We start from the raw sequence: 13,889 nt of genomic DNA on the forward strand, positions 1-13,889 counted from the left end.
TGCATTATAGCTTTGTTATTTCAAAGAATAGATGGAGTACTGTGTAATGGAAGATCACAAATCAATTACAACTAACACAGTAGATATTTCTCAAAAACTAATCTTAATTTTTAAAAAGTTAACCTTCCTATCGCCCAGTTCCTAAAGCATTAAAAGAAATTACGGAAATTCTGATGTTTCTCATATTTTAGCAGCTTAATTTCATCCTATCCTATGTACTTCCAAGACATTCTGAAAATGAAAATAAGAAAAGCACCTAAAAAAAGAACAAGAAAGTTGCAAGCTAAACAAACTGAAATCCCATACTGGACATCAGTCATTTTAAACCACATATAACTTCTCACTGTGTATTTCCAAGAAGGGTTTATGGAGTCTCAGCCAAAGGCTGAATTAAAACTCCAGAGACTGACTTAAAAATATTTTAGTGACACCAATTGGAGATAAAGATGCTTTTAAGATAGTTGAGGTAAGGGGCAGTTAAAATCTAAAAAGGTTTCTTAAGCTCCAACAGCTTAGTTGAAAGGTCTTCTTCCATACTTTTAGACTTGATTAGCATTATATAAAATAGCCATATCTGACTTGCTGCGTAACCAAAGTTGTGGTTATTCTTTATACAGCATCTAAAATTTCACACTCCATCAGCACATGTTCAAGCTATTTTATCTTGGCAATTAATTTATTATTTTTCAGAACACAGTGAAGCCTTGTTTTCAAGTCTTTCATAACTTTATAAATCAGTCCTGCACATGAAACCATGCATCTGTGAACCGTAGAAAATCCTTGCACTCAGGCGATTAAGCTCCTGACACCTTTACTGATTAATAATCATGAAAAGAATAAGATCAGAAGCAAAATAAATGATCATTTAATAGAGAAACTCACAAAACAGCCCTTTAACTTACATATTCCATCATGTTATTCGTTTCACATTTCCTTTTGCTTAGTCTCCAATGCAAGCACAGCTAGACAAGGAGGAAAGAAAAAGAAGAAAAATGAGCTGTATTTTATTGCAGCACACAGACTAGCCCATTTGTCCACCTTTCATATTTTTCGTTCAACAAAAGCATCTGTTTCCATACTGTGCAATTCAAACTCCAACAGTACGAAGCTGCTCCCTGCGGCACTCACCTTGTGGTATAACCTATTGTTTTCCCATTCTAATAACTTCTCAATCGATCTTCGTGTCTGGAAGACAAATGAGAAAGAATTTTACTCTTGACTGGTTTTAGAAAAACTTTGTTTTGCAGCTGCTTTTGTGTGAAAAGGAGAGAGGTACGGGACAGTGACTGAGTACAGGGTGGTCTGCAGTACTATCAGAACTTCTCCAGTATTAAATAGTATCTAGAACAGAAACAACTTTTTATGACAGTCACATAATTATTTTCAACCACTTTGGAACAAAAACTGTTGATATACATGCTGTCTGGTTCTTATGGCAGTTATAACTTTAAAATCGCAGAAATTTTGAAGTGATCCAAGTATAAAAAGCAGGAACACTGCTCCCTCAGTATCAGTGGTCTAAGTGCACTGACTAAGGTCAGCAGCTAAACTCAAAAATGTTGCAAGCTATTTTGCAGTGCTGGAAGTCAAATACAAACACACAATACTCTAAACGAGAAATTTGTTACATCTACATCCAGATTTAGAGACTGTAAAAACAAATGCAGAATTTACAGTAAATTGCACAAATTCATGTGATTTTTATAAAGAACAAACCCAATATTTAGGATTCTAAAGCAAAGGTTTACTGCCTGACAGTACTGCAAGTACTGTCCACACTTGACACTTCAGACAGGGAATCCTGAAAGCTGTTCTGCGCAGCTTTTTAAGATTATGTATGCTAGAAGTAAAGGACATTCTGTGCTGTAAAGTTTCACAGCATTTTGAGTATAACTATTCAGTTATATTTACATTTGAGAAACACATACTGACATTTATAGTCATTTGACTGCCAGAATATATATTGCTTAGCTCTAAATGAGATTTGCTACAGATTGTGAATAAAAAGAGGATAATTCATGGTGCCAGGTGTTAAGATGAGACCAACAGAGCTGCAGGTGCAAAAGGACGCAGCAATGACAAGGATCAAATACAACTTAGTGCAGCTGCAGCTTCCTTACAAGGTGGAGAGGGGTGAGGGGAAAGGATGAGAGAGCATCTTGCTGTTATTACTACAAAATACTAGTACTGTAAATGAACCTTAACAAATCAAACTAAATGTTGTCATGAGAAACAAGGAGTAAAATAAAAATTAGACAAAAATTTATTAATTTCCTCTCAAATATTAACTGGTGTTTTCAAACACCAGTTTGTCTCTAGTTTTATACTGATGCGGTTGTGGGGAAACACATCTAAGTATGTACTGTGGTCACATGATTAAAAATTAGATCATTGCTATCTATGTGTACTCATTACACTGAACTTTTTATTATGTTTTATTTTAAAAAGTACAAGTCAGGGAATTATCAGAAGGTGGATGTGCCAGTGACTATTTTATCACATCAATTGGAAATTGAGTATTTTTGGGGTTATTCTTATTATTATGTTTTTAAAGACAGTGCCCTTTAACAATAATCAGTAGACCTCACTTGTTTCTTTGTAAAGATAGCCTTTTAGAGTCTGCTCTCCTTTTAAATGAAAATAGGGCAGCAGTTATGGTCACACTTTTGTTAATTTAGTTGCCAGTCAGCTCCAAATCAAAAGAAAATAAGGCTGCAGAGTGTAATTAACATTCAGTTCAGTCGTTTTGTCCCTTGTCTAGCCCCCAAGCTTTGTTAAAATTGCCATCTGAATGCTGAAGGCTGTAGGGAAATCGATTTGATTCTAATCGCACCATGAAAAGAACATGATCTAACTGCTTTCAGCCCTCCGTAAATCTGTACTAGGTCTTTAGCACAATGCAACTTCCAATTTAAAAAGCACTGAATGTCTCGTCAATGACTTTGTGAAGAAAAAAGAACAAGGAGCAGACATAAAAATTCCAATAGTTGTTTAAGCATTAAAGTTCATTTGCATCACAGCAAACCTGAAAAGGGCTGACCTCTCAAACCGCCTCTCAGGTCTATGAAGTTGTAGCCTTGACAAGCTCACATTGACAGAGCTCATTGACTCTGAAAGGCTACTCTATCAATGGTGAAAAATGGCAATAGGTTCTACTCTGAGCAGGCATCTGCCTGCCCACCCGCTGCTAAACCAATGGCAAAACTGATTCAAAACCTGAATCTACCTTGTAATCTTCCTTTCCAGGACCTTGTAATAATAGATTAAGATCACTATACAATTTAATTTGTTTGCCCCAAAGACTGTGAAAAACATCCAAGCTTTTCAAATTCCAATAAAATTACATCTGTATTACAAATTATACATATAAATAAGAAATCGATAGGTAGTTATGTACTATTAATTGGTTTACATAAATAACACAGTTTAAAATCATTTGACTAGCATGAAATAAAAATACATGCAGCCTCAAGACCATGATTATTTATCTTCCCAGAGCCTTAAATATAATCCTTCCTATAGTATAATCTGGGATATAGTTCCCAAATCACATCATATTATCAATACAGAAATGTTAATGAAAATTAGACTGTAAAATATTTCTGCAAACTTCAGAGTTTGGAATAAAAAGAAATGAATTAAACAGCATCACACAATTCACTATAGTAAGTTTTCTTCCTACTTGACAGGTGAAAAAAAGCACTTGCACGTGCAGCTTAATTAATCACTGCTCTTGACATCTCAATGATTTACAGTGAGGAGCAGGTGAGGATATACAAAACCAGAAAGGAACACTTGATTTGAGTGTAGCATTTCCAGCACACTAGGATGACAAGCTTATATATTCTATCAATGGTGTACAGAAAAACCCATACAACAAATTATTTGTTAGCCACAACAAAAGCACAAATTAAGTGGAAGAGAGACTTGCTTATTAGGAAGATTTAATACTATCCAGCTTTCAAATTTTATTTTCTTTTAAAACCCAGTCCAATATTTGAGCAAAGCAAAAACTGCAATTCATGTACTTTTTAGCATACCAATGATAAGAAAGTATGCTTTGTAACATACTTCGGGAAAAAAAACATAAGTCTTTAATGTTACCCACAGAATTTTGTGAAATAGACCTCTTCAACTGTCTAGATGCAAAGTTAAATGACTCTTTAGAGATAGTAATGTCTAACAGTGTCTTTCGAAAAATGAGACTACGAAAAAAGCCCAACTCAGAACAAACTTTCACCAGTGCTTATTGCTCTTGATTCAGAAAAATAAATGTTTTCCCTTAAATGTGGAAGAACAAAAAAATCCCAAGCCTAAATATGAACTTTTCATGCAAAAACAAGGTAGTATTGAATGTATCACCAACTGCAAGACCTTTCTGTTACGTGTTTGCAAGTGTTTAATGCAGTTAGCTTACAATTCCAGATGTAGCTACGATCTGGACTGGAAGGCTGTGCAGCAACAGAGACCCCTCTTGCAGTACATGACCTGGAACATACACAACACTAAACTACACCAGTGAACGGGCCAAAGCCCCCTCGACTTCTTCTGCAAATCAGTAAATGATTGGTACAATATTAAACAAAAGGATCTTGACTCCAAAAACGTTGCTGATCTGAGTACCTCCCTTTGTCTTTATTAAGTGGGGAAACAACATGGATAGTAACAACATGATCTAATAATTTTAATCATAGTTGTCTAAGAAAAACCGAAGAATCTCCTGCTACATGCATTCGATCTTTGACTTCTCATCTGAAAACACATGTAAATGTTGCACAACGAGTCCAACAAGTAGCAAGAGATTTTCAAATTCCTTCATACAAAACTTCACCACAACCAAATATTATTAATTTTGAATATTGCCCTGAACAAATACACTTCATGTTCAAATTTCAAAATACAAAGAGACCATTTCAAGCAGACTTTTGTTGATTGTCACATGGATTGAATTTGTATTGAAAGAATGACCAGAAAAAAGTCAAAGGATCCTATCAGAGGTCTGAACTATACTATCTCCACTCATTTAAAGAGAGAAACGACAGAAGTGGGAATTTCTATTCATTCTGACTACAAAATTTATATCCAAGTAATTTAGTTATCAGCACAAACAATGAAATAGAAAGTTAGAAGTCAACTGAGTCACAGAACTGTGTGGTCACTTTCACCATGCCGGAATATCCCCCAAGCCAATTTTGAGGCCCATATTGGTACCACAGAAATTCCAAAGCTGTACTCAGAACACACATAACTGAATTACATACATCTGTGCTAATCAAGTCCTCATCTTGAACACTCTCACAAGGAAACCCCTTATGAACTGTAAATTGGTAAGATTCCCATCTCACTGAGGAATTCTCTATTTGTGAAGGGCGAAAAGGACAAAGGGGAAACCCAAGTTGATTTCAGGTACTGACATGCTGGAATACCTGCTTCAGCACACACAGTACTTTGAAAAGGTGTCTGAACAACTACATAGGTGAACATGTAGATCTTGCATCATCTCTCCTATTAGTAACTAGGATATTTCTTATTTTAGACTACTGTAAGGGTGCTCATCCCAGATGCCACTGCAACATCTGTGCAAGAAAGTGGAACCTATACTAAACAGACTGAAGAATATCTCGAAAAAAATATAATAGTAGTGCTTTTTGTAGGATCTTGAAATAACTGCCTTGTCTAACAAGATTACTATTGCTGCATCTTGCCTTACCTATAGATTATTCTGTGCAGAAAGCAAATCCCACCTAAAGCACAGATCACAGTTACTGATCAGGCAAAGAGAAACATAATCACAGAATTCTGGAGCAGGAGAACTGAAAACATCAAACTGACCTCATGAAACTCCCCATTCTGAAAGACAGCCCTGAGAATATTGTCCCACACTCAATCCATAAACTGACCTAAATTTTACGTGTCTCAACCCTGGGTTGGTACATCATAGAAAGATGAATTTAAAGCTTAATGAACCAAAACAGACCAAAAGGTCTCTTCCACATTGTTTGCTGGTATAAAGAGCAGGTCAGTTTTATTTGACATGTAGTATTTTTTTAACATCTAAGCCAAAGACAATTCCTTAGTGACTGGTTGCCTTGATTCTCAGATTCCTAGACTGTTTAAGAAAGCAGTAAAGCCATGAAATATGTGGAGAATGGAGAAGGTGTACAGAAACATACACCCCACGTGTATTATCCAGGAGTAAAATGGAGAGGATATTTAATTATCAGCAATGTACTGACAGATACTAGATGAGTATTTTTCAAAGTCATCTTAGTCTGCAAACAGAAGAACATAGCAGAGACAAATTATCAAGGGAACTTCCTAGAAGATGATTACAAGTCTTATATAAATTTCCTCTCAACTGTAGAAAGCCCAAAAGACTCAAGATGCTAACTTGATATTTTAGCTGTCCAGTAAGAGCTAAGTCACCAAGTAAGTGTTGCTAGCTACTTTCTGTAATGAGATGACAATGACTAGAGCTGATCATTGTGAAAACTTCATGCTATGGAGAAGCCTTGCGGAAGAAATAGTCTTGACCTTGGCAAAATTAACACACTTTCCTCAAGAAGGCCTAATTGAGATGTGGAAAAACATTTCACAGGCAGACAAATGTTGAACTGATCCATGAAACACCAGGACTGTAATTAATGTTGTTACTTGGACTAGTAAATTAAGATTGGTAACTCCTTTATTCTAGGATTAAATTCTAACTCTGACTCTGTCATTACAAGAAAACAAAAACAAAAACCATGAAGCTCCAATTCTTCCAAACAAATTATTCAAATATGGCCATGATGATCTAAAGCATCCACCTCCTGCTGGAGGACACTCTCGCAGAAAAGGCCACAGAAAATGAACATATAAAATGTATGAAAATAGGATCAAATCTCCATTAAATAATTCATCTGATGTCATTCTCTGTGAGAAATTTTAAACTGAACATTAATGAAAATTTCACCTCCATCTTCTCTTTTAAGGTTACAGAGATGTTAACTTCAGTCCCCGTCATTTATTTCCAAAATATCCAGCAGTATGCTATGGAACACAGTTCAAGACCAGTGTAGGTGGAGAAACTAAAGGATCTCAGGTTACATCTCTATTAAGAAATGAAACTGTGCCCAGAAATATTCTCATTCACTTCAAGCCAGCTGGCAGGGAACAGCTTACATCTATATCAGTAAGTTTTCATAACCTCCGAACCACTCGTAGTGCCTAGAGCATTCTGGTAATGCCTATGAATTGTTACACAATACAGAACCAGAGCCTGCCAGGGGCCTCCCTAAAAGCACAAATTATAAAGCACCAGTTCCTAGGAACATTCCTTTGACTCCTGCTGTTATGAGTATCTAAGGGGCCAAGAACAGAACAGAAGTTACATGGCCAGAAAGACTGAAAGGCAGCACAACTTAACAAAATAACTCCATAGAAGACCCTGTAAAATCCAACACTTCACTAGTGTGTATGCTGAAGAGAATGATCCCTCTGAAAGGGACAGCCTCTACAGTGCTTTGTCCATCTAGGACTGATTTCAGAAAAATACAGAATCCCAAGTTGATCTGCAGCTACTTAACCAATTTAGAAAAAAATCTGGCTACTTAAAAAAATATCTTCCATTATCATTATTGTTCCAAATTCACCAATTTTTTCCAAAATTCAGCAAAACTTATTTTTATGAGCTAAAAAATTAGAAGTACCTGGTCACTTTACATGTATGTTTGGTATGGCAGAAGAATATTTATTAATTCCTTTCATCTTCTCTTTTGTAGAACTGCCCTCCTCACCCTCCCAACCATTTCGTCAGTAGTAATGTTTCTTGAACTACTATTTTTTTGTTAAATAACAAGTTATTTTCTTTATATATAGTGCTTGAGTTACTGAGAATGCTACACTTAGGCAGAAAATAATGTTTTACTCTGATTTGTTTAGTAAAGTGGAAAAGTGAATACTTTCCAGACCTAGACTACTGGGGGAAAAGTCAAGAGAAGAGGCACACAAGTGTGTCACTACCTCTCATTTGCCAGAACTCCATTCACTTTTATGTTTGTTTTACAGTACCATAGTCTAACAAGCTATTGTTCAGTAAGTGCTTTCTACTTATTTTAATTTTATCATATAGATTGCAGGTAATTTTGCCTTCTAATTTTTTCCTCAACGGTGTTTGCATATGCTCCCCACTTCGCATTACCTATATGTTGCTTAACACAGAATCCTAAAAACGTTCCTTCCTAAATACTGATTTCCAAATCTAACAACTAACTAGACCATTCTTAGCATGCTCTTTCAAAATAGCTCCATGCAAATTTCAGCTAGCTCATGTCTGTATTTTCAAAAACACATCAAGCTGGACAAGAAGAGCAATATAAAAAGCAATATTAAACCCAAACCACTGCACGATCCCTTTATATACCTCAGCCATCACAATGTAAAAGGGGTTACAACACGGAAATGTTAATTTCACCTGCATTATTTTGATTAATATTAAATGTTCAGAGATGAAATTCTGATTACAAATGCAAATAGATTTTAAATAACATTTAAAATATTCGCTACAGATACCAGAGATACGCTACATTTAGGATTTATATAAAACCCATTACTAAGAACAAATCAAATTACAAATTTAACTTCAGAATACATATTCTTTAATTACTAAAGGTTGCATTTTTGACCTATAAAGAAACAAACTAGTATTTTGTGATATACTTATATTTGTTTGTGTTCTTCATGCCAATCTTAATGCCCTGTCCTCCACCAAGCAGGTCTGCAAATTAAAAGACATGGTAGAACTAGCTGCTCCCACACCTCATTATGCACCAACTCACTACTATACCCTTTAGGAAAGCACATGAAAACCTGATGATCTTTTGCAAGGTGCTTTGAAGGAACATCTGATTTCAGATACAGAAAAAAAAATTACCACATAGCTATACACATGATGATTTCACTTTTAGATTGTTCTACAAGCTTTGTCACTTGCAGTTTCGTATGTGGAGGACTTGGTGATTCTTCTGATCAAAATTATAGTGAACAATTTTTAAAGCAAAATATACCAGGTCTGAATCCTCTGATTCTTTTAAAGTTTTCATTTCATAGTTAGTAAATAAATAAAAAAGGACCTTTGAATACATTTGAAGACAATGGTAAAGAATGCATATTTGATACATACAAGTCTTACTTTTAAAAAAGTTTTAATAAGTTGACTAGAGCCAACAGAGATGACATAAGCTCTGGTTAAGATAAACATAATATATTACAATTTTAAAGGTTCTTCTAAACTGTATTATAATGTAAATTGTCATAACAGAGACTTCAAAAGCAAGGTACCTTCTGTCTAATGCAATTGCCTTGTGGAACTCCTTGGAAAAGCATTAGGCTATTAAGAGTATTTCCAATGCAAAGTCCCTGGCAGATAGGCATAAGAGAAAAATATACATTTTCTTCAGTTTTGAAAATAAATGTAATGTATTCATAGCTTCAATAAACGGAGCTAATATATTTTAACATCAGTATCATCCATTGACAAGCAAGACTACTGTATTTAAGAAAATTCATTCCAGCTCCTCCACCACATATTTAACTTAATCAATACTTGGGACATTGTAATTAGCTTATGTTTACACAGCACTCTGAAGATGTGAACTGCTAAGTGACAACTAATGATGAGGCTTAAGCAGCATTCATCAGCTTTGTGTGAATTCACAAACAAACAAGCAGCTCTTGAAAGTATTAATACAGATCACTATTAAATATCTAATTCTATTCATTTTAAGAGATTGTCCATAAAGCTTTTGAAACATGCAATTTACTTGTACAATACCAGCTTTTAAAAATCTAGCAGTATTGCAATTCTACCATAGCTTTCATTGTTACTGTTTCTGTTGAAATTATATATCCTATTTACACATCAGGAACTACAGCATTTAGTTAATACTGAAAATGAGTGCCAATTCATTTGAAAAGTGGCTTCAAATGGGCACCTCAGTCCGCAGCCCTTTTTGAATTATAATTCACACTCTTTTTACTTAAAGAACAATAACTTAAAAGACTTAATGTTCATTTGTACAGTCTGGAACTTGTCCCAGAAACTATGGTGCAATCTATGAGTAAAACTGCTGAAGATCATTGATGATGTAGATCTGCAAATGAGGGACTACTTCCTGCAACTTTCTTGCAGCTTTTATTCACTAAAATCGAATCAAGACCACATAAAGGAGAGAGGCAACAAGATATTGAATCAAATAAAACACTTATTTTACTGGTGAAGAGTAGCAGGTTTTTTCTCAAATACCTCAATGCAAATGAAGAAAGGAAACAACACTGTACAAAGACTTACAAAACTAGCACTGAACAAAGCACTGAAAAGAAAAATTCAGTGAAGGGAAGGCTTTCATTGCATGGAAATGCATTAAAGTGATATAATTAACAATTAAGCTTACAAATGTCTGTGACTTAACAAATTCCTAGTTTGAAGCACCTGATGATTTAAGGAGAAACACCGTTACCTTATTTTTCACTGCACAAAAATAAGCATGTATTCCGACTATACACAAACTTTCAATAACTGTCTGTAACCTCAAAAATCTTATCTAAATTTGTGATAACATTCCCGCATTAGAATCTAAAAAGTCAATGAAAGGCAGTAAAAATACAGAATTCAGAGAAAGACTAAGAGAATTATTGTAACTTCACGCACTCTGAAGCTGCTTTTTTTACAAAGTACCACAGGAATTTAAGAGTATGGTAGATCGATTCAGACTCTTTAAACCAGACATTTCTTAATTGGTCATTATGAGAAAAATTACTCTTCTATATTAAAAGTAAGCAATTGTACAGTTGTTTCATTTAATAAAATCCTTGAGAAACACTCCCACTTGCTAGCTCACTGCATATGTAATTTAACAGAACAAATTTGTTAGTCTTCTATTTCAGTAGAAAAGGGCAAAGATGAAGGCTTATACATTTTTATTGTGCAATTAAGACATGATCTACATGAATTTCAGGACAGGAACACTCCCATCCTGCTTTCAGAAATCAAACTCTAATTGTACGGTCTTGGGAGTTTTTTGTGATCACTGTAGCAAAGGATATAACACAGATCAGTTCCAAGTAACTGGCCTTTCATTAGGAATCACTTAGGACAGGACTGAATTATGAAAGCTCTCTGGGTAACACTTTTTGGACAAGTGTAGGTACTGCAAAATAATTAACACTTTATTTATTGATCATTTGTTATACTTGGTTTACAATATGAGCACTAGTGGGAAATAATTCACTGTATCTAAAAGTTAAAGGGAAGAAACAAGAACATGTTTCCTCAAAAAGTGAATCCTGGCTGTTGTGACTATACCTATGGTTCAGTCTGGCCAGCAAAAGGAAGTCAAAGCATGAAAGATCATTTGATCAACACAACCCTTTTCTAAGACACAGTTCAGGTCAGACATGAGCATTTCAAGAGTTCAAATGTTAGTGAGTACTTCATAATATTGAGTACATTAGTCTTATGTATCAGCAAAACTGTGACACTAGCAGCAAATCAAAATAGTCTATGAGTTTACTTTTTTTTAGTGGAAGAATATGAAGTTACAGTTCTTCTGGAATCCACTGAGCAAATAGAAGATTGGAACATAGATGAACGAGGTAGTATTTACAACTGCTGTCAATTTGCTGAGCAGCTCCAGGTAATGCAATTTCATTTTCCCCACTTCTAGGAAAATACATATCATTAGTTTCCTGCACTTGTCACAGCACTTCAACAAACTGATGGAAAGTCCTGCATAAAAGAAAAATCTTACAAGCTTGTGGATGCAATTCAGTACTGAGATCTTAAAGGGTACAAAACCTGTGATTCCACGTAAGAGGGATTTAAAGGATTTATATCAGTTGGTATTTTCCTGCTCTGGGTCTATCTACCAAGACAAAGTTGAATCCACCCATACCTGTACAAGCAACTCAGGTGGCAGTAACTTTCCACTGTTTTTCTGTCAGAAGTAGCCCTGACTAGAACAATTAAAAATTCTTCTGCTTGTTGGTTACAGCAGAATTTCCAAATATGTCCTTCAGATATATTCCACAGCTTTTCTCCTTACCTTCTCTACCAGAAAAAAATATTCTTTCCCACCCATTTCCAGGATTAAGAGTTCAGAGTTAAGAGTTTGGGAAAGCACTCTTTTCCCTTTCATTTTGTCTTTAAGAACACAAGCTAATTAATAATTCTATATATTTAACCTTCTAGATGCCCAACAGACACCAAGTTCTGAGTTCTCTCTAAGCACACATCCATTTTCTGAACTGCTGATATGGACAAATGATGTTGATCAGAAATCTCCAGATTGACTTAAATGACTTACTCTGGAGGAATAATCAAACTGCCTGAGCACAGGCATTGAGTGCCATCGGTGTCTAGTGCCATTGTGCCATCTACAGTGTCTGGACAGCTGAGTCCAAAGATCAATTGCACTAATGCTGGACATCCAAGTGCAGAAAAAGGTGCAAAGGTCCTTAAATGTCTTCTGGTACCTGCTTTAACAGGAACAATGCAACATTTACGGACAATCTGGGCCAGACCTCTGGGATGACTCGCAGAACTTCAGCCCCACATCTGTGTCCATGCTCCTGCTGTTCATTCTTTTTTCAAGACACTTCTGTTTTTATCCAGTCTCTGTATATTACAGCAACAATGACACCACTACCCTCTTTCCAAACTCCTCTGAACAAAGCATACATGGTTGGGGTTTTTTTTCAGATGAATCCTTTTGGAAGGAGTTTACCCTCCATGAAAAATTCAACAGAACTTCTCTAACTGTTGCTTCACAAAGTTCCCACACAGAACCTCTCTCCTCAGCTTCAAATGCTCTTTTCTGACCCCAGATGCTAGAAGCCCTTGTATTTTTTCTGACTCTGTTTAACAGTGTATAAAAAGTTGTTTACTTGTGAATCTATTCTAATAATAGAGTTTGCAACATTGGCCCCTACCAGGTTACATCCTGTTATCATTTCCTGCTACAACCCATTATATGAGAAAAATGGGTCAAACTACAGAGCATCAGAAGCATCTTCATTTAGAAGTTAAGCATGGACAGTAGCAATGCAAGCTTCCCTTGTGTTTGTAATGAACAGAACTAGACCTAGAATGGTAAAGGTAGTCTTCTATGCGAGCTAGTTAAGTCACCAACTAACCTGTTGAAGCAATCACGAGATTCTAATTTATTCTAGCAGACTTTTGGGCTATGGATATACAATCATGCTACAGGAGACTTACTAGTTTGTTACAGCTTGAAGACAGAAAACCTCATGTTTGGTATAATTTCCACTGACACCAATATTTTTATTTTGGTTATTTTTGTGATTTTTCCCCACAGACACCAACATTACCAGAAGGCTTTTCTACTTTATTTTGCATACAGTTAAAACTAGACTTAAGTAATCTCTTAAACAGACTAAGCATTAAGATCTTAACACAGAAAGTTAGATGATATAAAAATACAAAGGTTTTATTATAATTACTGTTCATCCTACACTTTTTAGAATGCCTTCATTTATTGACCCTATAAAATGAGGACTTCTATAGAGAAAAACATGATGATGTTCAGTGTACTGAACTGTACAAAAGTTGCAGCATTAAGAAGTATTAGACATGAGAGAATATACACAAACCTTGCCATGAAATGGAAAGATAAACTAAATAGTGAGGAAACGATGAGGAGGCACAGAGACTTCTTGTAAAGTAGTGAAATAGAACAAGTCAAAGACAATTTTTACACACACAAAAAGAAGAGGTGGGAAGGTAGCCTACTTAACTGCACTGAGGGAAAGGAAGTGAAAACCAGGCACAAGTAATGAGCTTCTGTTATGAGCAATACACTAAGTGCCAAGTGTACACAGACAAAAGGCTA

General features: G+C 35.4%; 1 protein-coding gene across 1 annotated transcript in view; it reads right to left on the reverse strand.

Moving 5' to 3' along the window:
- CHIC2 (cysteine rich hydrophobic domain 2) overlaps positions 1-13,889 on the reverse strand; it is a 29,765-nt gene that overhangs the window by 9,181 nt on the left and 6,695 nt on the right. Inside the window, 2 exon segments of the mRNA XM_029961068.1 lie at positions 903-962; positions 1,129-1,185. Of these exon segments, the coding sequence (XP_029816928.1) occupies positions 903-962; positions 1,129-1,185 (117 nt within the window).

This window comes from Manacus vitellinus, unplaced genomic scaffold (genome assembly GCF_001715985.3).
Source record: "Manacus vitellinus isolate BGI_N305 unplaced genomic scaffold, ASM171598v3 scaffold_0_pilon, whole genome shotgun sequence".
NCBI classification, from domain to species: Eukaryota; Metazoa; Chordata; class Aves; order Passeriformes; family Pipridae; genus Manacus; species Manacus vitellinus.